This window comes from Saccopteryx leptura, chromosome 1 (assembly GCF_036850995.1).
Source record: "Saccopteryx leptura isolate mSacLep1 chromosome 1, mSacLep1_pri_phased_curated, whole genome shotgun sequence".
Taxonomy (NCBI): Eukaryota; Metazoa; Chordata; class Mammalia; order Chiroptera; family Emballonuridae; genus Saccopteryx; species Saccopteryx leptura.
Window position 1 is genome coordinate 351,467,877 of NC_089503.1, and position 23,983 is coordinate 351,491,859.

At 39.1% G+C, this 23,983-nt stretch overlaps 1 protein-coding gene across 1 annotated transcript in view; it reads right to left on the reverse strand.

The window, feature by feature from the left end:
- Positions 1-249: 249 nt before the first annotated feature.
- DDX43 (DEAD-box helicase 43) overlaps positions 250-23,983 on the reverse strand; it is a 28,628-nt gene continuing 4,894 nt past the window's right edge. Inside the window, 14 exon segments of the mRNA XM_066359034.1 lie at positions 250-346; positions 8,181-8,336; positions 8,932-9,019; positions 9,539-9,677; positions 10,148-10,257; positions 10,457-10,584; positions 14,639-14,726; positions 15,800-15,900; positions 16,850-16,991; positions 18,129-18,239; positions 19,050-19,168; positions 19,417-19,573; positions 20,275-20,356; positions 22,361-22,495. Coding sequence (XP_066215131.1) covers positions 8,220-8,336; positions 8,932-9,019; positions 9,539-9,677; positions 10,148-10,257; positions 10,457-10,584; positions 14,639-14,726; positions 15,800-15,900; positions 16,850-16,991; positions 18,129-18,239; positions 19,050-19,168; positions 19,417-19,573; positions 20,275-20,356; positions 22,361-22,495 — 1,517 coding nt within the window. The 3' untranslated portion in view covers positions 250-346; positions 8,181-8,219.

Genomic DNA, 23,983 nt, shown 5'->3' on the forward strand with positions numbered 1-23,983 from the left:
GGGTCCAGTTGTCAGTTGGGGCTTTAGTCTCATCGAAGGTGCAACTGGGAAAGGATCCACTTTTGTTGGCAGTATTCAGTACCTTACAGTTGTAAGACTGAATACTTCGGCTTCTGACTTTTTGCCGAAGGTTGTCCTTAGCTGCTAGAAACTGGTTCCTGGCCATGAGAACTGCCCAACCCTGGCAGCCCACATGCAACAGGGCAGCTCACTATGAAATCAGCATGGGAGGGAGAGACTCCAGCAGGAGTGGCTCTCCAGTTTCCTTTCATATAGTTACATACTGATCATACATCCCATTGCCTTCACCATATGTAATTGTTTGGAATCAAGTCCCAGGTTCCACCTGTACTAAAGGGGTGGAGGAATTACTTCGGAATGTTGTCAGTTTATTGAACTGCACTGTTAGTGGGGAAAACAGTCCCCACACAACCACCCTCACTCATAACCCTGCAGTTTCAGATTCCCCACATCATTCCCAGGTGTGATAATTCACTGGAAAGACTGAACTTGCTAAAACTTTTAACTCCTGGTTACAGTTTATTACAAGGTAAGGAACAGGTTAAAACCAGCCAAGGAAAAAAGTGCATAGAGCAGAGTCCAGGAGGCTACCAAACATAGGGCTTCTGTTTTTCTGTGGAATCATGGATGCATTATTTTCTTGGCATTGATGTAAAATAATACACATGGAATATTGCCAACCGGGGAAGCTCACCTAAGCCTTAGTACTCCAGAATTTTTACTGGAGGTCAGTAGTTGGTTGCCCAGATTTCTAACCCCTTTAGAAGTTAAGCAGTATGACCCAAAGCTTTATCATAAATCTTTGTTGGATTTTCTGGCATGTTCCAAGGGCTCAGTGATTATATCCCAGAAGCAAAGGCAAGATCCATCTTTGAATTAGTTTAAATTATTTACTACCTATCTATAATGAAACCCAGGAGGTGGAGCTGATGGAACCACTCTAAGAGTCTGACCATCACAGATATGAAAGAGTTGAATTATTTTTCTTATAGTGGGAAATCAAATTTGAAAAACAAAGACAATGTCATATAAACATGTTATTTAGAAATGGCTAAAAGATAAAATAAAATGGTTGCATCTTGGTAATGAAAAATGGAATGTAAAAGCTGGGGACTACTTTTTAAAATTAAGCCTTATAACCCTGGCTGGGTAGCTCAGTTAGTTAGACATTGTCCCAAAGGGCAGAGGTTGCTGGTTCGATCCCCAGTCAGGGCACACACAGGAATAGATCAATGTTCCTATCTCACTCTCTCCCTTCCTCTTTCTAAACTCAATAAAATAAACATTAAAATATATAAATAAAAAAACAAAACAAGTCCTGTAGAACCATTTGCTTCTGGATACTACATGCATATATGACTTTTTTATAAAAATGAAAAAATTTTAAAGTAAATGTCCATTTAAAAGTAATGTAACACCCTGGCTGGATAGCTCAGTTGGTTAGCAAATCATCCCGAAGCACAGAGGTTGCTGGTTCAATCCCTGGTCAAGGCACATATAGGAACGAATCTATGTTCCTGTCTCACTCCCTTTCCTTCCCTCTCCCTCTAAAATTAACAAATTAAAATAAAATAAAAATAATGTAACAAAACCAGATACATTTAAGTGTAAAGAAGTTAAAATTGCTTATAATTTCACTACCCAGATAGTATCACTAACCTAACTTTTCTCTGGCTGATTGTAGGATTTTTGTCTTTGGCATTATGGAATTTCTTTTATATATATATAATTATATATATATATATATATATATATATATATATATCTTTTATTTATCTTGCATGAGATTTATTGAACTTCATTCTCTGGATATTTTTTATCGATTCTGAAAAGTTCTCAGCCATTGTCTTTCCAAATATTAGCCTGACCCTAATCTTTTTTCTCTTCTCTAGTTGTTTATTAGAACTTCTAACTGAATTTTCTAGTATCTAACCTTCTTTTGTATTTTCTTTGTTGTCTTTCTGTGCTGCAGTCTGGATTTGATTTATCTTCTAGTTCATGTATTCAGTGTTCAGTTATGTCTCATCCTCTGGTAAACTCATCCTTAAAATTATTATTTTTTATTTTTATTTTTTATTTTTTCATTTTAGAGAGGAGAGGGAGAGAGAGAGAGAGAGAGGAGAGACAGAGAGAGAGAAGGGGGGAGGAGCTGGAAGCATCAACTCCCATATGTGCCTTGACCAGGCAAGTCCAGGGTTCCGAACCAGCGACCTCAGCATTTCCAGGTCGATGCTTTATCCACTGCACCACCACAGGTCAGGCTCCTTAAAATTATTTTTATTATACACACATATACATATACACAAAAGTAGAGAGGATATTATCATATTCTCTTATCTATCCTCTGGCTTGAACAATATCATCATTCTACTTTACTGGTTTCCTCTGTGGTCATTGAGTTTGACATTTTTTATTGCTTTTTCATTTCTATAAGTGTTATCTGGTTCTTGTTCTCATCTACTATGTTATTTTTTTTAATAGTTCCTTATTTCTTACAGGTATTTTTTTTTTTCAGAGAGAGGGAGGGATAGACAGGAACGGACAGACAGGGACGGAGAGAGATGAGAAGCATCAATCATTAGTTTTTCATTGCGTGTTGCAACACCTTAGTTGTTCATTGATTGCTTTCTCATATGTGCCTTGACCGCGGGCCTTCAGCAGACCGAGTAACCCCTTGCTGGAGCCAGCAACCTTGGGTTCAAGCTGGTGGGTTTTTTTTTTTCTCAAACCAGATGAGCCCGCGCTCAATCTGGCGACCTCGGGGTCTCGAACCTGGGTCCTCTGCATCCCAGTCCAACACTCTATCCACTGTGCCACCACCTGGTCAGGCTCTTACAGGTATTTTGAAGCCTGCATTTTGTTTATTTAATTATATAGTTTTATCATAGTTTTATAGTCTGATACTTTCAGTATATGCGGTTTACTACCATTGTTTCTACTGATTCTCATTTGTAATGCATGGTTATTATTATTATTTTTACTGGGTTCTGTTTATCTTTTTTTTTAAGTGAGAGTAGGGGAGATAGACTTCCACATGTGCCCCAATCGAGATCCACCCAGCAACCCTGTTTAGGGCCGATGCTCTACCCAGCTGGGGCTATTGGCAACTGAGCTATTTTTAGCACCAGAGGCAGAGGCTCAAGAGAGCCATCCTCAGCACCCGGGAAGATGCACTCAAACCAATTGAGGCATGACTGTGGGAGGGGAAGAGAAAAAGAGAGAGAGAAAAGAGAAGGGTGAGGGGAGGGTGGAGAAGCAGATGGTCACTTCCCGTGTGCCCTGACCGGGAATGAACCTGGGACATCTACATGCCAGTTCAATGCTCTACTGCTGAGCCAACTGGCCAGGACATTTTTTACTCTTGAATTATTTGTGGAGATTCTTTTTGGACTAGTACGTAAGTGCCTCCCTTTAGAGAGGATTTGTTGGTAATTGCCATGCTTCTGGAAGGACATTATCAGTCAGTGAATGAAACTCCTTAAATCAGGCTTCTTAGACCACAGAAGCAATAGGAACTTGGGCTTCACATCTGTGTAGATACAACATCTCTTTTCTAGTGTTTGCCTTTTATTCCATTGCAGTATTTAGATCACTGTTATTTTCTAGAGAGTTCGTGTACAGAAGGGAGAATGACTTAATTTAATGCTATTTTTCAGGGATTTGTGTGTATGTGTGTGTGTGTGAGAGAGAGAGAGAGAGAGAGAGAGAGAGAAAGAGAGAGAGAGAGAAAGAAGAAAAGCAACTTGTAGTTGCATCCCTTTTTCGTTGTTCACTGGCTTTTCAGATGTGCTTTGATGGGTGGGGGTAGCTTCAAGCTGAGCCACTGATCCCTTGCTTAAGCCAGCAACATTGGGTTCAAGCCAGTAACCTTTGGGGTCGAGCCAGTGACCTTGGAATCATGTCGATGATCCCATGCTCAGACTGTCAAGCCTGTGTTCAAGCCAGATGAGTCTGCACTCAAGCTGGTGACCTCTAGGTTTCAAACCTGGGACCTCAGTGTCCCAGATTGATAGTCTGTCCCCTGCACCATCACTGGTCAGGTACTCATCTTTCTTAATGTTCTGGTATTTCCATTCTAGTTGAAGGCCTCTGATTACCTTTCATGTTTCTTATGCCCTTTCATGTTTCTTATGCCCATTCAGCTTAACTACCTGAGTTCATTTTGGTAACTTAGGAAAATATAGTCAAACTTAAGAATTCATATTTGTTGACATGTTATACACTGTTTTTATCATTTTATGCCTCTATATCTCTAAGGTAGTTAAAGCGGACAGAACTATTCTCTCCTCTCCACTCAGACTTACCAGGAAAGTATTACTGCATGAATATGAGATAATCAAGGCCTAATTATATACAAATACAACTACCTACATAAATAGTAAATGTTAACACAAGTAACTATCATATATGAAATAAAATTATATACAAACTGTAAGGGGGAGTTGGGAAGTACCGTATCATTTGTCAAAGGAGCTTTCATGGAAATGAAATTATTTTCCTAGATTTATTTTAGGATGGAGCTATAAGGCTAAAATATAAGAAATTGCTATTGCATATTTTGCTCCCATGAAATCCTTTTACTGTTTCATTTCAAAGTAGGTGAAGTATAATCACTTAAGAAAAGAACCCCCGCCTGACCAGGCAGTGGCGCAGTGGATAGAGCATCGATCTGGGATGCGGAGGACCCAGGTTCAAGACCCTAAGGTCACCAGCTTGAGCACGAGCTCATCTGGCTTAAGCAAAAAGCTCACCAGCTTAGACCCAAGGTCGCTGGCTTGAGCAAGGGGTTACTCGGTCTGCTGAAGGCCCGTGGTCAAGGCACATATGAGAAAGCAATCAATGAACAACTAAGGTGTTGCAACAAAAACTGATGATTGATGCTTCTCATCTCTCTCCATTCCTGTCTGTCCCTATCTATCCCTCTCTCTCTCTCTCTGTCCCTGAAAGAAAAAAAAAAAAGAACCCCCAAATAAAATACTATTTAATAAACACAAAATTAAAGGGCTGTGCAGAAAGACAGATCAGCTTATCTTTTTTATTATATAAGAAATTTTTATTTTGTTAACAGTATCTCGTTCATTGCCATGACAATATCTGAACAAGCTTTAAACCCTTTAAAGATTGACCTTAATACAGCAATATAACAGCACACAAAATTTACTTTATTTTTATAAATAAAAAGATAGTAAAAAGTGACAAAATTTTAATGCTACATTCCTTAATATCCATAAAAAAACTTTCAACTCAAGTTTACATGCTTTTGATTGTATTAAAGAAAGTATAAAATACTGAGTTCTACATTTTAAAGCACTATTATTTTAAGAATCAGTCAAATCTTCAAACACTGCCAGCATGTTTCCATACTTCCATATAATTTAAGTACTATATCTCTAAAAATCTTGAATTCTGAAAAATAAGTAGAAAAAAACATAAACTGCTGTCCCCAAATCTTTTAAAACATTTTTAATTGTGATGAAATACATAACAAAACTTACCATCCTAATCATTTTTTCTTAAGAATTAAAAATAATTTTTTTCCCATTGATTGACGAGAGAGAGAGAGAGAGAGAGAGAGAGAGAGAAGCATCAACTCATTGTTCACTTAGTAGTATACTCATTGATTGCTTCTCTTATGTGCCCTGACTGAGATTGAACCTGTGACCTTAGTGTGCTGGGATCCAATGAGCCACCGTCCAGGGTCCAACTTAACCATTTTTAAATGTACATTTCAGTATTGTTAAAGTGTTAAGTATAGCTCTGGCCAGTTGGCTCAGTGGTAGAGCGTTGGCCTGGTGTGTGGAAGTCCCCGGTTCGATTCCTGGCCAAGGCACACAGGAGAAGCATCCATCTGCTTCTCCACCCTTCCCCCTCTCCTTTCTCTTTATCTTTCTTCTCCTCCCGCAACCAAAGCTCCACTGGAGCAAAGTTGGCCCGGGTGCTGAGGATGGCTCCATGGCCTCTGCCTCAGGTGCTATAATAGCTCTGGTTACAATGAAGCAACAGCCCAGATGGGCAGAGCATCGCCCCCTGGTGGGCATGCAGTGGATCCCGGTCAGGCGCATGCGGGAGTCTGTCTCTCTGCCTCCCTGCTTCTCACTTCAGAAAAATACAAAAAAATAAAAAAAATAAATAAAAAATAATAAAAATATATATATATATAAAATAAAATAAAAATAAATAAAAAAGTGTTAAGTATTCTACAATCAATCTCCAAAGCTTTTCATCGTCCAAAACTGAAACTCTGTACCCATTAAATATCTCTCCATTTCCCCTGCCTGCCAGTTCCTGGTGACCACCGTTCTACTTTGTCGCTCTGTACTGGCTCCTCCAGGTACCTCCTGTAAGTGTAACCACACAGTATTTGTCCTTACTTCACCTCGCATCTATCCTTCGTCATGTCCTCAGGGTTTATCCATTTTTTTTAGCGTGTGTCAGCATTTTCTCTTACACACCACTTTGTTTATCCAGTCATTCATACCCGGGTTGCCTCCACCTCTTGGTTATTATGAATAAAGATGATAGGAACATGGTTGTACAAATACCTCCTAGGGACCCTGCTTTCAATTCTTTTGGATATATACCCAGAAGCAGACTTGCTGGATTCTATTTTTAATTGTTTGAGGAAATGTCACATTTGGATAGTGAATATACCATTTTCCATTCCTACCAACAGTGCTCAGGGATTCCAGTTTCTTCCCATCCTCACCGACACTGTTTGATAACATCTATCCTACAGTAGCCATCCAAGTGGATATGAGGTTATCTCATTACGGTTTTGATTTGCAATTCCCTAGTGATTAGTGAGACCATTTGTTGGCTATTTGTACGGACTGGGGCAAAAGTAGGTTTATAGTTGTTCATATGGAAAATAAAACAATTATTAATAAATAATAATAGAAGAATAAAATATTTCACATACTCACAACTGTGAACCTATTTTTGTCTTGCCCTGTATATCTTCTTTAGAGAAAGGTCTGTTTAAGTCCTTTGCCCTTTTTTTTTTACTTTTTATTTATTTATTATTTTTTTACAGAGACGGAGCGAGAGTCAGAGAGAGGGATAGAGAGAGACAGGGACACAGAGAGATGAGAAGCATCAATTATCAGTTTTTTGTTGTGACACCTTAGTTGTTCATTGATTGCTTTCTCATATGTGCCTTAACTATGGGCCTTCAGCAGACCAAGTAACCCCTTGCTCGAGCCAGCGACCTTGGGCTCAACCTGGTGAGCTTTGCTCAAACCAGATGAGCCCACGCTCAAGCTGGCAACCTTGGGGTCTTAAACCTGGGTCCTCCGTATCCCAGTCCGATGCTCTATCCACTGCGCCACCGCCTGGTCAGGCCTTTGCCCATTTTTAAAAAAAGATTTTATTTATTCACTTTAGAAAGAGATGAGAGAGAAAGCAGGGGGAGGCGCTGGAGCATTAACTCATAGCTGCTTCCTGTATGTACCTTATTTTATTTATTCACTTTAGAGACAGATGAAAGAGAAAGGGGAAGAGCAGGAAGCATTAACTCATAGCTGCTTCCTGTATGTGCCTTGACTGGGCAAGCATTCCAGATGGATGCTTTATCCATTGCGCCACCACAGGTCAGGCTCCTCTGCCCAGTTTTTAATCAGGTTGCTTGTTTTTGTTCAGTTTTAGGAATTCTCTATATTGTGGATATTAATCCCTTACCAGAACTATGGTTTGCAAAAATATTTTCTCCATAGTTTATTCATATGGTGCCCTATTGGACACTGAGATTATAATCTTTTCCTACTATAATAATTTCTATAATAAATCTTTACTTGTATATGCAGGCATATTTATAGAATACATTTCTAGATGAGGAACTTCTGGATCAAAAGGTGTATGTATTTTCACTGATAAATTATCAAATTGCTTAGAAGAGGTTATGGCAATTTATACCTCCACCAACTCCATTACACTCCTGATCTTTCTGTACAATTTCAAGTTTACTTTCTCAACTCTCCATCAATACTTCTAACTCTAAATAAGATATATTAATTGGAATTTAGAAAACAGGTATAGAGTAACACTTAATGACTTATTATGTAAACAACTCTTAGGGATACTGCTGATTACAGTAAACATACTAACAAAGCCTCGTTAAGGAAAACAGGTATTGGAAATACCAGGCATTACTCAAATTTTACCTTCTATAAGTAGGTGAGCACCACTTTTCAACACAGACATTAATAATAAAACTTCTTGGGTTTTCCTTGGGGTCTTCCCAATTTTCTTTTCTCTTCTTTTTTCAGTTTATTTTCATTATATCTCTCAGCCATCAACACAAGTTCCTCTGGGACACTCTGAAAGCATTAAATGTACTTTTGTGGTTGAGATTATTCTTTAAGTCTAACAGCTTTCCCACAATATGCTAAACTGCCTTCAAAGAATTTCAGTCAGAGAATGTTCAGAACTGATTATACATCTTTCAAACAGAATGAAATGTGTCTCCCTGCATATTAAACTCTGAACTTATCTGCAAGCTATAAAATCAGACTGATCTTAAAACACCCATCATTACACTGCTTCCCTGTGTGCAGCCCCGCTGCTCTGCAGTGCCCTTCACTTGCCGCACCTGGTGCCACCTGCTGTGTGTTCTTTCTCATCTGGCCCCAACGAGTTCCCTGCTGGAGCGCTCGCCCACTCTTCTCCAGGGCTCCTGACATACTTTCTTCTCGGCAAGGTGTTCAGTGGTGCTGCCCCCCCTTAGATTACGTTCCCCAATTATATGATATCAGAGCTCCTCACCTTTGCTAGGTTACAGGCCTCAAAACATGTTAATTGCTTAAATCTGTCTTTCCTGATAAGCAATAATCCCCTGTACTCAGAAAAAATGAAATTATTTCAACATTAGAAAAGTGATATGAGGTCGAGTTCTAATGAGTTTTATCTTCTCACCTGATTAGCTCTTTCCAGAATGTTAATTAATTCATTGGCTACCCTCCAATCATTTCTAGTGATAAGGGTAATTGACACTCCAGTCCTCCTTTAAGGGGGAAATAAAATTCATGAAATTTAATTTATGATTTATATTCATTATCCAGTTAGCAATATCGAATAAAATCAGCAACAGCAAAACCTCAACTCTTTCACAAGACCAAATATTATTATATATCAGAATTTAGAATCATTCAAACAGCAATATGCAATCTAAATAATCCACAGCTGTTTAACCAGCGTGTTACAAGGGGTCTCTGACAACAGCGCTCTTGGGAGAACAGGGTCGCTTACACAAACCAACTGGGACAAGAGTAACCACTGTATATACATTAGCTTTCTGACACTAGAGATGAATGCAAACAGTTACGTGCAGCTAATCATAGTGGGGTGTGGTTGAATCTGGAATAGGTCAATTGGACAGAAATAAAGTAGTAAAGCAGTTCTAGGGCGGCTCAGAAAATTTATAGGCAAGAGAACAAAATAGTTGTCTAGAAAAAAATATCCTTGAGGGGAGTCACGAGGATCTAGGGTTGATTTCTTTCCTGGGTAGACTACGTTTACTTACCCTGCTCTTCCCGTGCGCCCTACTCTGTGCACATATTCTTCGATGTTCCGGGGAAAATCATAATTATAGACATGTGTGATATCATGGACATCGAGACCTCGAGACGCTAAATCAGTAGCAATCAGTATTCTCACTTTACCTAAAGAGTAAAGCCAAAAGATTACAGACACGTTATTACATAAACCAAACCAAGACATATCAGAAAGTTGATATTCCCCTAATATCTAATCAGGTGAAGTAGTATCACCTTGGATAGTAAAACACTTACGGTAGGAAAGGCATATTTACTTAAAACAAGATAGATATTATGGTACAGAAAATGGTCCCTGTGTCATATGAGCCATGTCACAAAGATAGATGCATCTCAGGTAAATTAATAGAAATATCCCCCATGGAAAATTATTGCTTTGATATCCAGCTTTAAATATTAGCTCTTCGGATACCTCTGACAGTCTGATTAGTATGTGGAGCTCTAACAAGCCTAGTTGTTGGGTCTGTAAATTGAGGACGGATCTTATGAATGGGTTCCCTGAACAAGAGCTGTCACTCAGCCAACCACATGCACTGTATACTCTAAAAAGGCAACAAATAGTAATGGCATAAATGTACCCGTTTTAAAGTTTTCTAATGCTTTCTCTCGATCGCTCTGTTCTCTGTTGCCATGCAGAGACTCTACTGATATATGTCGGAGAATCAGGTCACTTGATAAATGATCGGCCCTATAGAAAAAAAGCAAGTCACTGATCTTAACTGCTTATTCTAATATAACCATCAATTCACTATTTTATTTCTATTAGAAAAGTCTGAAATCACCTACTGTAAGACATATATACCCCCATTTGAAATCAGTATACAAATAAAAATAATGCTAAATAAATCAGTTTGATGATTAAGGATATAAAAGAAAAAGATACCTACACAGCTTTTCTGCTAACAAATACTATGACTTTGTCTTTGGGAGCCATGCTCTCCAGGAAAGTTTGAATATGTGATCGTTTCTCTTCTTCTGTGGTGACAATTATATTTTGCTTCACAGTACTTACAGCCTAAAAGATTCAAAGATCACAGTACATCAACATTGATGGGCAAATCCTATTCCTTGGCTAAAATAAATCTTTGTTCCATCATTGGTTAATGTTGTAATACACTACTAACAGAGAAAAAGGCAGGGCCTCACAAGACTATTTCTACTCAAGGATTTGTAGCTCAGCCTTCACTTTTTATCATTTATTCACCCAAGAGAGGCTGGAAACTCTTGAATGCTTGGCGGTGTGTTGAAAGTATTTGGTTACCATTATAGGAGAAGAAAAAACCATGGGGTAAGGCTAATCTTAATAAAACCACCATGGACTTTAATATAGCCCTACAAGGAAGAAAGATGATTAGTTTCCATTCCATAAGTATTTTGACAATTTAATGCAAAATTTCAAAATACCACTGGTGCCATTTCTGAACCCAGAGATAAAATAGACTTTAATAGCATTTAAGAAAAAAAAAAGAACCAAGCATTTATCCTGCCTTTCAGGAAATCTAATGAAATTAGCCTAAGCAATGAGCCATTATTATTACTAGTGATGAAGTAAAAAGAAACAATTTTCATTAATGACTAACTGAAAGGACAATTATAATTATTAAGTGAAAGGCCAGAGAACTGTAACTTTTTTCTTGAGAGAGACAAGAAGTGAGAGATGAGAAGCATCAACTCATAGTTGCATCATTTTAGTTATTCATTCATTGCTTCTCATATGTACCTTGACCGTTAGAGGTACCAGCCATGCTCAAACCAGCGACTTTGGGATCATGTTGATGATCCTGCACTCAAGTCAGATGAGTCTGTACTCAAGCTGGATAAGCCTGCACTGAAGCCAGCAACCTCAGGGTTTTCAACCTGAGACCTCAGAGTCCCAGGTCGACGCTCTATCCACGGCACTGCCACCAGTCAGGCAAGGCTAGAAACCTTTACAATAACAAAGAGATATAATGGATATCTTTGATTATAAATTGTATAGTAACTAATTTTATCTACCTCCACTGATCTATCTTGACTTCACAAAAAGAGAACACCAAGCTTAAATATATCGCAGATGGAGACCTTGTTCAGAACCTGATTCTAACAGGGATAATAAAAATGAGACACCAGGAAAACAGAAACATTGACTGGAAATATGTTATTAAAAGATTATTAAAACGTTAGGTGTGAGCCTGACTGCTAGTGCTGCATGGAGAGAGCATTGATCTGGGAGGCTGAGGTCCCAGGTTTGAAACCCTGAGGTAGATGGCTTGAGCACGGGTTCATCTGGTTTGAGCACGGGATCACAGACATGATCCTGTGATCACTGGATTGAGCCCAAGGTCACTGGCTTGAACAAGGGGTCACTGGCTCAGCTTGAGCCCCCGGTCAAGGTACATATGAAAAGCAATCAAGAAACAACTACGAGTTAATGTTTCTCACCTCTCTCCCTGTCTGTCTCTATTTCTCAAATAAATAAATAAATAAATAAATAAATAAAAGTTCAGGTGTGAGGTATACTATAGTTACGTTTAAATTAGTCTTTTTGACAACGTATACTGAGGTATTTATCAATAAAATCATGTGTATCTGATATTTACTCTAAAATTAGAGAATGGGCAAAAGACTTGCCAAAACACAAATAAAATTTCCATAATTAATTAAGAAATATTTTAGAAAATGATTTGACTTTGGGTGGTGGGCACATAATACAACGTACAAATCAAGTATCATAGAATTGTACCCTTAAATCCTCTATGATCTTATTAAACAATATCACTGAAATAAATTTAATAAAAGATAAATAACTGTGGCCCTGGCCAGTTGGCTTAGTTGTAGAGTGTCACCTTAGCATATTGATGTCCTGGGTTTTATTCCCGGTCAGGGCACACAGGAGAAGCCACCATCTGCTTCTCCATCTCTCTCCTTTTCTCTCTCTCTCTCTCTCTCTCTTCCCCTCCCTCAGCCATGGCTCAATTGGTTTGAGCACATCAGCCCAAGCACTGAGGATGGCTCCATGGAGCCTCTGCCTCAAGTGCTAAAAACAGCTCTGTTGTGAGCGTGGCCCCAGATGGGCAGAGCACCGGCCCCAGACTGGGACTGTCGAGTGGATCCTAGTCAGGGTGCATGCAGGAGTCTGTCTCTCTATGTCCCCTCCTCTCACTTAGAAAAAGAAGACAAAAAAAGATAAATAAATGTAATAGTATAAAAAGCAATCAAATAAAGTTCTCTATTTGCATTAAAAAAGATGTTACAAATGAGCCAAAGACACACAATGGACAAAAGAAGGGCTCTTCAATAAATGGTGCTGGGAACACTGGAAAGCCACATGCAAAAGAATGAAACTTGGCTGACCAGGCAGTGAAGCAGTGGCTAGAGCATTGAACTGGGATGCAGAGGACCCAGGTTCAAGACCCCAAGGTCGCCAGCTTGAGTGCGGGCTCATCTGGTTTGGGCAAAAATCTTACCAGGTTGGACCCAAGGTCGCCGGCTTGAGCAAGGGGTTACTCGGTCTGCTGAAGGCCCGCAGTCAAGGCACATATGAGAAAGCAATCAATGAACAACTAAGGTATTGCAACGAAAAACTGATGATTGATGCTTCTCATCTCTCTCCATTCCTGTCTGTCTGTCCCTATTTATCCCTTTCCCTGACTTTCTCTGTCCCTTTAAAAAAAAAAAAAAAGAAGAAAACTTTACTACACTTGTCCCCTTGCACAAAAATTATATATGAAGAACTCACAAAGATCAGCAACAAACAGGCAAACAATCCAAATAAAAAATGAGGAGAGGACCTGAACAGACACTACTCCCAAGAAGACATACTAAGAGCCAACAGATATATGAAAAGATGCTCATCTTCATTAGCTATTAGAGAAATGCAAATCAAAACTACAATGAGATACCACCTCACAACTGTTAGATTAGCTATTATCAACAAGACAGGCAATAACAAGTGTTGGAGAGGCTGTGGAGAAAAAGGAACCCCATTCACTGCTGGTGGGAATGTAAACTGGTACAGCCATTATGGAAGGAAGTAGGGCAGTTCCTTGAAACTATTAAGACTAGAACTACATATGACTCAGCAATCCCTCCACTGGGTATCTCCCCAAAACACTCAAAAACACTGGGACATAGGCCCTGGCCAGTTGGCTCAGCGGTAGAGCGTCGGCCTGGTGTGCGGGGGACCCGGGTTCGATTCCCGGCCAGGGCACATAGGAGAAGCGCCCATTTGCTTCTCCACTCCCCCCCTTCCTCTTTGTCTCTCTCTTCCCCTCCCGCAGCTGAGGCTCCATTGGAGCAAAGATGGCCCGGGCGCTGGGGATGGCTCCTTGGCCTCTGCCCCAGGCGCTGGAGTGGCTCTGGTCGCGGCAGAGCGACGCCCTGGAGGGGCAGAGCATCGCCCCCTGGTGGGCAGAGCTTCGCCCCTGGTGGGCATGCCAGGTGGATCCTGGTCAGGCGCATGCAGGAGTCTGTCTGACTGTCTCTCCCCATTTCCAGCTTCAGAAAAATACAAAACAAACAAACAAAAAAACACTGGGACATAAAGACACATGCATCCCCACGTTCATCGCAGCATTATTCACAGTGGTCAAGACATGGATGGAAACAACCAAAATATCCTTCGATAGAGGACTGAATAAGATGTATATACGTATATACAATGGAATATTAATTAGCAATAAGAATTAATGATATACTATCATTTACAACAACATGGATGGACCCTGAGAATATTATGTTGAGTAAAATAAAGTTAATCATAAAAAGCTAAGAACCATATGATTTCACACATAGGTAGGATAAAAAACTGTGACTCATGGACATAGATAAAAGTGATGTGGTTACCAGGGGGAGGGGATTGTGGAGCAGGGGTGTGGGTGGAGGGAGTAAACAGGGACAAATATGTGGTGACGGCAAATGATTTGACTTCGGGTGAAGGGTACAGAAATTAATCACCAGTTCAAATGCTATAGAAATGTTTACCTGAAACCTATGTACTCTTATTGATCGATGTCACCCTATTAAATTTAATTTTCTAAGTAAAATAAAAAAGAAAATATTTTTAACTATAGTCATAAAAACAAACTTACAACTAGATCCAAAGTACCAACATACACAATCATTGGCTCTTTCAAATAAGACTGTGCAAGTCGACGGACTGCATAGGGCCACGTTGCACTGGAAATAAAACAATATATACAAACATTGAAAATTTACTATTAATCAAACATTATTAAGTTTCCCTATGAATGTTATGAACCAAATTGCTCATGAAAGACACATTTGTACTATTCAATATGACAGATTTCACAGAAAATGTATACTTCACAAAGAATTGCTCAACTTTACTGAAGCTACTAGAATAAACCTTTAAATATGTTTAATGAACAGTTTTATAAACCAGAGATGAAGGAGATTTATACCTTAAATCTAAAACCTTGTACTTCTCATGGACTGTCAGCTGGTAAAACTAAGTACCATGCTAAATAAAAACATTTTAAGTGTATTCATGAAAGGATATGTAAATTCAGGTATTTCTTACCCATATGTATGTTATGAAAGTACCACCTTCTATACTTTCACAGTAATTAGATGAAAAGATTAATGAGAAAACAAAGTGAATGAATTTAGTATAGTTCCTCAATTATATACTACAACACAAAAGAGAAAATGGTTTATATATCACCTGCATTTAAATAAAAATCACTGCTTCCTCAGTTTCACTTTGGGCAAAAAAGTATTCAGTAACCTGATGTTTGCCTCTCAGGACAGGGGATCACTTACTCAAATGAGAGACCCCAGTATCCAACACAGTTTGCCCTCCAGGAGTTCCTCTATGTCTTATAGAAATCTCTATCTGGCCCGGGCAGGTGGACAGTGGAGAGAGCATCAACCCAGAGATATGAGGTTGCCAGCTCAATACTCAGGGCAGCACTCAAGCTGGGGATCACCAGCTTGACCCACAAGTTTGCCAGTTTGAGTCCTGGTCAGGACACATAGGAGAATTAGTCAATGGCACAACCAAAGTGGGACAAGTCAATGCTTCTCTCTCTCTCTCTCTCTCTGTCAAAAGAAAAAAGAAGTCTTCACCTGTAACTTAGGAAACACAATAATCCTTGTTACACTGATACATTAGGGATCTCAAAATACTTTGAAAAAATGCTCTAAAAATCCTATGGCGAAATCAACCAAAAATGGATTCTATTCCACTGATTTCTATGTTGCAGAGTAACAATTAGGCATACACCTACCTTGTCATAATAGTCTGCCTGTCTGGGCGCACATCTAATAAAATCTTCATTATCTGGGGTTCAAATCCCATATCCAGCATCTTGTCAGCTTCATCTAATACCTGCATTAAACATGTTTGTGGCTAGATTAAATATGAGAGGTAGCTAATACATATGGTCTCTCTTTATCAATAAAGTATTAAGGGTAATTTTTTTCTCATTTCTCTTATTAACCTAAACCACTGCAGTGGTCTCTCTTCTATAGTGGGAGTTAGGTTCCAGACCCCTGCGATAGCCAAAAATCCGTGAAGTAGCGACCTTATATTTTTTTATTATTTATATATATTTTAAGGCTTTATAAACCCTCCCCACACTCATATAAACTTTCTCACACTGCTCTTAACCTTCCCCATACTCTTATGAACATTACTTATGCTCTTAAACACTTTCTACACTCTTAAACCTATGTAATTTTAACAACATACAAAATTCTATATGGGCACGTACTAGTATTTTATTTTGATTTAATATTCTTTTAATATGTTTTTAAATATTTTATATTGCTTTCAATGTTTTAGGCTAGAAAATATTTTACCATAAAAATAATTAAAATAAATATATAAAAAGTACCTATACCGCAAAATCCTGCGATATAGCAAAAAATATGTGATACAATTTAAAATCTGCAATAAAGTGAAACCACGAAAAGTGAACCGCGTTATGGCGAGGGATGACTATATTCCAGTTTCTCCAGGAAAAATATGGGGTCTGTGGTTGCAATATAAATTGTTTTATTTTTAAGTTGGCTAACAGTGTGTAAATCTAAAAAAAATTATGTCTAAACATCCATGTGGATTTTGATTTTTTTTGGTACTTATCTACATTTTCCAACATTTATAAAAAAACATTAAAATAAAATCTAAAAATCCCTATTTTCACATTTGAGAGTCAATGGGAAATACTGCTATGATTTAAAACCATTATAAAATGGACAGTCATTCTAAAAGACTGGGTTTTTTTTTAATAAGAGTTTGGTTCTTCCAGTATCCCAGACCCACATTCCTTGATTACCAAATAGGTTATGCTCTTCAGATTCACAAAGTTATTCAACTGCAGATCATTCAATCTTCCAGGAGTTGCAATAATGATATCTGCACCTTTTCTCAAGTCTTGTATTTGTCCATTTCTATCTCCACCACCATATATACACACACTTAAGAAAAATACAGAGGTTCACGTTCAGGCAAAGAATATGTTATCACAACTCAAAATCCCAACTAACCTAAACATCTTGGTATAAAATAAAAGGTATATAAATCAAAAAAATTATCAGATGCCTTTGAGAGTATTTGCCCCTTTCTGAGAAGTTACCAATACCCATCAATCCACAGTGGTGTGTGCTGAAGAGCCATGTTTGCATCACTGTTACTGACCCCACTGCCTTGGCTACAGTTGATTTAGGTCAGGGATAATACCTGACTCCCGCTGAGCCAATCAGATTCTCGAAATGTGTTAAAAATGGCCCTGGCTGGTTGGCTAAGCAGTGGAGCATCAGCTCAGTGTGTGGAAGTCCTGGTTGTGGGAAGTCAGGGCACACAGGAGAAGGGACCACTGACTCTCCACCCCCACCTTCTCTCTCTCTCTTCCTCTCCCGTAGCCATGGTTTGAACAGTTAAAGCAAGTTGGCCCCAGGTGCTGAGGATGGCACTGTGGCTTTGCCTCCGGTGCTAAAATAGCTCGGTTGTCAAGCAACAAAGCAGCAGCCCCACATGGGCAGAGCACAGCCCAGTAGGGGTTTTCTGGGTGGATCCCAGTTGGGGCACATGAGGAAGTCTGTCTCTGCCTCCCCACCTCTCATAGAATAAAATAAAAAGAAATGTGTGAAAAATAATGGGGCCCTAGCTGGTTGGCTCAGTGGCAGAACATCAGCCTGGCATATGGATGTCCAGGGTTCAATTCCTGGTCAGGGCACACAGGAGAGCAACCATATGCTTCTCCATCCCTCCCCCTCACCTTCATTCTCTCTTCCCTTCCTGCAGCCATGGCTCAACTGGTTTGAGCAAGTAGGTCTCAGGCACTGAGGATGGCTCTATGGCCTCCATCTCAGGCACTTAAAAAAAAAAAAGGATCAGTTGCTGATAAAAGGAACAGTGGCCCCAGCTGGGCAGAAAGCATCGCCCCCTAGTGGGCTTTCTGAGTGGATCCCGGTTGGGGTGCATGCAGAAGTCTGTCTGCCTCCTCCCCTCCTCTCATTAAAAAGGAAAGAAAAAGAAAAAGAATGGGAAAATGAATGGATAAAGCTACTGATGATTAAAATGCTGATGCAAGAATAGCCAAAGAAATGACTTACTTTGTAAGACCTTTATATGGATACTTAGAACACTCAGCTTGTACTTGAAGAGCTAATTCTCGAGTGGGTGTAAGGACTAACATGCCAGGTCCATTCCTTTGCTCTTTAGCTCTTTGGAAAGAAAACAGATTATTAAAGTACCTGTCACAGATATGATGTATATTCATTCAGTGTTTTCAAAAGTTTGGCAGGGAGCGTCAGAGTCACATACATTCACCATAAAAGGTGGGAAACAGAAAGTCAGCCAAACAAAAAAATCATTTAACATGGCCAGTGCTTTCCTGTGTCAAACATTCCCTCACACAACTGTACTGGACACAATAACTTAAACTGTTTCCATTGTTTTACTATTAAGACTTTTGATAGAGTCTGACTAGTGGTGACGCAGTGGATAGACCGTCCACCTGGGATGCTGAGGTCCCAGGTTCGAAACCTCAAGTTTGCCGGTTTGAGCGCAGGTTCATCCAGCTGGAGCGCAATCTTGCCAGCCTGACTGTGGGATCATCATCATGATCCCAAGGCTGCTGGCTTGGCCCAGGGTCACTGGCTGAAGCAAGGGGTCACTGGCTAGAATGGAGCAACCGCCACCGTCAAGCCATGTATGAAAAGCAATCAGTGAACAACTAAAGTGCCACAACTATGAGTTGATGTTTCTCATCTCTGTCCTTTCCTGTCTTTCTGTCTGTCCCTATCTCTCTCAAAATAAATAAATAAATAAGTCTCAAGACTTTTAGTAGATAATACCTATTGCTTCCCCAAAATGATTGTCAACTTATACTTTCACCAGCACAGTACAAGTGGATTTTCCCCGAGACTAGGCATTACCTTTGACCTGTGCAATATATCCAAGAAACTTGAAGTACAGCTTTGGTATCCATACCTATTAAACCCCTACAGACAACCCAGCTCTACAATTCTTACACTGGTTGAGAGTCAAGGTGAATAAATCCAGGCATTAAGTAGGACAGTGTCTTCCCTGTTCCAGTCTGGGCTACTCCTATAAGATCTGTTCCTTGTAGAATTATTGGCCATGCCTGGGACTGAAACAGAATGATAAATAATAAAATAACAAGTGCATTTCTTTGTGTTCAGTGGAAACACTTCCTTCCTCTCCCAGCCCCAAACTTCTTTCAACAAATACTTTCTGAGTGCCAAGAACTGGGGGTGCAGGAGGTGCTGCTGAGGCTCAGAAGAGACAGTGGCTTCCTGGTGATCTACCTTCTAACAGATACTGTTTAGGGGGAAAACGGTCAGTGAAATATTAGATTAAAACAATTATTCAACGTACCTGAATGGGTGTTGGCTTTTGAAAGCCTGCCTTTTTAAGGTTTTCCATAACTTCGGGATAACATTTGAAGGCATCCTCAAATTGACAAGCAGGGTTGGGGATAGGCCGTTTCTCACCATCTCTCAAGTCATCGCACACGATATTATAATTTTCCTTCCTTTAAGGAAAAACGGAGCAAATACCTTGTACTCACTAGCAAGAAATTTACTGGCATTAGTTCAGTTCATATGTAGGAATTCAACTGCAACTGATTAAAACCAGACTGTTAGTAAAGTCACACTAAAATGTAATAACTAAAAAACAGAAGTGAGCATCTTTTTGTTATCAACCTAATCGCAGAAAGAAGAAAAAGATTTACACTGTGTGTGTGAATGGGCCAATACTATCTTAGTTTCATATCAGCCTGAATAGGAAAAAAAATGTTGCCTTCAGGATCTTTAATTCCTAGATGTTTGAAGAGTAAAAAATTATTCTAATATTCAGATACAGACAAACTGCTTATGTTTTCCAACAATTTCAGAAATAATTCTTTAAAACTGCTATTTCACACAGCAGGCATTAACCACATACCATTTTAAAATTTTAAATTAAATATCAGTTCATCAGTTATTCTAGCCATATTTAAGTGTTCAATAGCTATATATGGATAATGACTATCCTATCACTATTTCCCTCTTTCCAGAACATTTCATTGCATAGCAATGCTCTAAAATATATCAACTAGAATGCAACCAAGTTTTTATTTGAATACAAAAGGTACTGACTTCAAATGCAATCATTTCAAATCTCTGCTTAATCATTTGATTTAATAGCATAACTATATAAATACTTACTTAAAGAAGCAATAAAACAACCCACCTCCAAATGTCTATTTGTGCTTGTGACATTGAACTTGTTGTTTCTGACTCAATGTAAAAGTTTTTCTTAATTGGAGGTAAATCTGTGACAAAGATATATATTCAAACTTTGATAAAGAACGAGATCTTGCATTTCATTGACACTTATTCAAAGTAACAGAAATCAACCAAAACACATGTTAAGTTCACCTTGCATCCATACAGTTTTAGGCCGTCACACTTTGTCAATCAGGCTTATGCCAGAATCTAGGACATCTCCCTTTTTGGTTTGTCTTTCAATTACATTTTAAGTATAAAAGAAAAAAAAACCATGCTTTACAAGACACACTGATAACAATTGATGAATCTTCTCTCAAACATAGTAAACTAATTTTATCTTCTCTTTGAAGGTCTACCCCCTTACTGTTTAGGAATAAAATATTTTTCCTTATTCTACCCGCAGAAGGTACCTTGTCTTCTTTTATAAGTGCCTATCATACTTCCTCAACCTTAAGTCCTCTCTCTGCAAACCCATCGCAAGTCTCCACAACATGTATATTGTTAAAGTGGCACTGGAAACTGAATGTGAAAGCAGGCTGACTGCCATTGTGGAATTATTGTTAATATCTGTCACACATTAATGCATTAGCTTTTAATTTTAAATAAATGACATACTACAGCCTCATTCTTATAGCCAAATTTAGTGCTCAAATATACTCTAAAATTCGGTGACTATAATATGGAACATTTGATTCCACATATAATTCCAAATAAGAATTTCATTTAATATTAAATGAATTTTTAAAACCCATCTCTTCTCGGCCCTGGCCGGTTGGCTCAGTGGTAGAGCGTTGGCCTGGCGTGCAGAGGTCCCGGGTTCGATTCCCAGCCAGGGCACACAGGAGAAGCGCCCATTTGCTTCTCCACCCCTCCGCGGCGCTTTCCTCTCTGTCTCTCTCTTCCCCTCCCGCAGCGGAGGCTCCATTGGGGCAAAGATGGCCCGGGCGCTGGGGATGGCTCCTTGGCCTCTGCCCCAAGCGCTAGAGTGGCTCTGGTCGCAACAGAGCGATGCCCCGGAGGGGCAGAGCATTGCCCCTTGGTGGGCAGAGCGTCGCCCCTGGTGGGCGTGCTGGGTGGATCCCGGTGGGGCGCATGCGGGAGTCTGTCTGTCTCTCCCTGTTTCTAGCTTCAGAAAAATACAAAAAAAAAAACAACAAAAAACAAACAAACATCTCTTCTCAAGATCTGTATGCTTATGAACTATTTCTCTCTTTTTATTTTGCCCATGTAAGACAGGATATTCCAAGATCAACTTTTACTCAATCACAATAACAATGTTAACAACCCATGGTCAGCATGTTTATTCTCTTCCTTTTCCCCTTGGGAGTTGTACTGCTCACAAAATCTAGGCGATATTTAAAGTGAATATGAAGCAATAAAAAAAGCACTTGATTTTTTTTTCTTAAACTAGAACATCTGAAAGCAAAAGACAAGTCAAAGAAAGTTGTTCAATTATGCAAATAAATACAAAATCAAGTTTTATTTCATTGGTGAAAATGCACAGTGGTCAGCAAACTCATTAGTCGACAGAGCCAAATATCAACAGGAGAAACCGTACAATAGAAATTTCTTTTGAGAGCCAGTTTTTTAAAACTTAAACTATATAGGTAGGTACATTCCTTATCGAGGTAGCGCCAGCACGTGGTATTTTGTGGTAGAGCCACACTCAAGGGGCCAAAGAGCCACATGTGGCTTGCGAGCTGCAGTTTGCCAGGGCACCACACAAAATACAGTACTGGAGTATTTGCATGTTCCCTAATCCCCTAATCATTGTGAGCAGTGTATTTTCTATCTCATTAAACGTTTGCAGTAAGTTACCTCAAATAAAACAAGGTGTAGGTAATTTAAGTTTTCCATTTATAGCATAAATCACAACACAGGCAATATAGAAAATATCCTGCCCTAGGAACTAACTGCAGCATTGAAAATTTTACTGTCATTTTTCCTGTAGATTTCATTACTAAAAGTAGCACATTTTATACAGAATAAAAACCTCAGTTAAAAGAACCACCAACAACCACATGTAAATGTTAGAATACAGCACTAACCTGCCCACTTTTTTTCCTCCCATTTCAAAGCATCTTCTCGAATTTGATCCCAATCAATCAGTGGCTGATCTTCTGTAACAACACTGTCATCTGTCCTTACAGATCTTCTAACAGAAGGTTGAAATGCAACAGTAGCTGTTAAAATAGTTTTACCTAATTAGTTTCAAAACAAATCTTACCAGTACAAAATCGTCAAAAATCATTTTACTATTTTGTTTTTAATACCAGAGAATAATATTTGCAATATAAAATTAAGAGTTTTAGTGCTCTAGTTCCATGACTATTCTGTTCATGTTTTTTTGGTCATTTGTTTTAAATTCTTATTTATTCATTTCAGTGAGAGGAAGAGAGAGAGAGACAGGAACATTGAACTGTTCCTTTATGTGCCCTGAATAAGGATCGAAATGGCAACCTCTGCACTTCGGGATGATGCTCTAACCAACCAAGCCATCCACCCTGGTCTGGTGATTTTGTCATCAGTTATCTACTTGAGATTTATGAAATGAAATTAAAAAACTTATTGAAAAAGAGAAGGTAAAGAGCATGAGAGCCTAGTTTCTACTAATAAATCACACATATCACCTAATCCAGGGGTAGTCTACCTTTTTATACCTACCGCCCATCAGATCCACAGTAATGGTGATTTATAAAGTAGGGAAGTAACTTTATTTTATAAAATTTATAAAGCAGACTTACAGCAAATTAAAGCATATAATAATAATTACTTACCAAGTACTTTATGTTGGGTTTTCGCTAAGTTTGGCAGAATAAATCTTTATAAAACAACTTACTATAATTAAATTTATCTTTTTATTTATACTTTGGTTGCTCCGCTACCAGCCACCATGAAAGCTGAAATGCCCACTAGTGGGCGGTAGGGACCAGGATGACTACCACTGACCTAATCTTTATAATAATCCTGTGAGGCAGGTGTAACTCTAAGTCAGGGGTTCCCAAACTACAGCCCCACAGGCCGCATGTGGCCCCCTGAGGCCATTTATCCGGCCCCCGCCACACTTCTGGAAGGGGCACCTCTTTAATTGGTGGTCAGTGAGAGGAGCACTGGAGTACTGTATGTGGCGGCGTCGCTCATGTACAATAGTACTTCCGGTGACGCAGGACTCATGCGTCACAGCTCCGGAAGCGCGTCATATCACTTGTTATGGCTAGTAGTGATAAATATGGAACCGGACATTGACCATCTCATTAGCCAAAAGCAGGTCCATAGTTCCCATTGAAATACCAGTCAGTTTGTTTATTTAAACTTACTTGTTCTTTATTTTAAATATTGTATTTGTTCCCGTTTTGTTTTTTTACTTTAAAATAAGATATGTGCAGTGTGCATAGGGATTTGTTCATAGTTTTTTTTATAGTCCGGCTCTCCAACAGTCTGAGGGACAGTGAACTGGCCCCCTGTGTAAAAAGTTTGGGGACCCCTGCTCTACGTTAACAGATGAAGAAATTGAGTCTTAAAGACTGATGACAGGTTCCCTCCCAAGAAACAGTAAGAGGCAATGCTGCCATTTGAAGCCAAGGCTCTGTACTTTTTACTTTTTTGTTGCTTCTGGAAATAATTCAATAATGGCATTTTCTCTCATCCAAGCAGATCTGAGATTTTTAAAA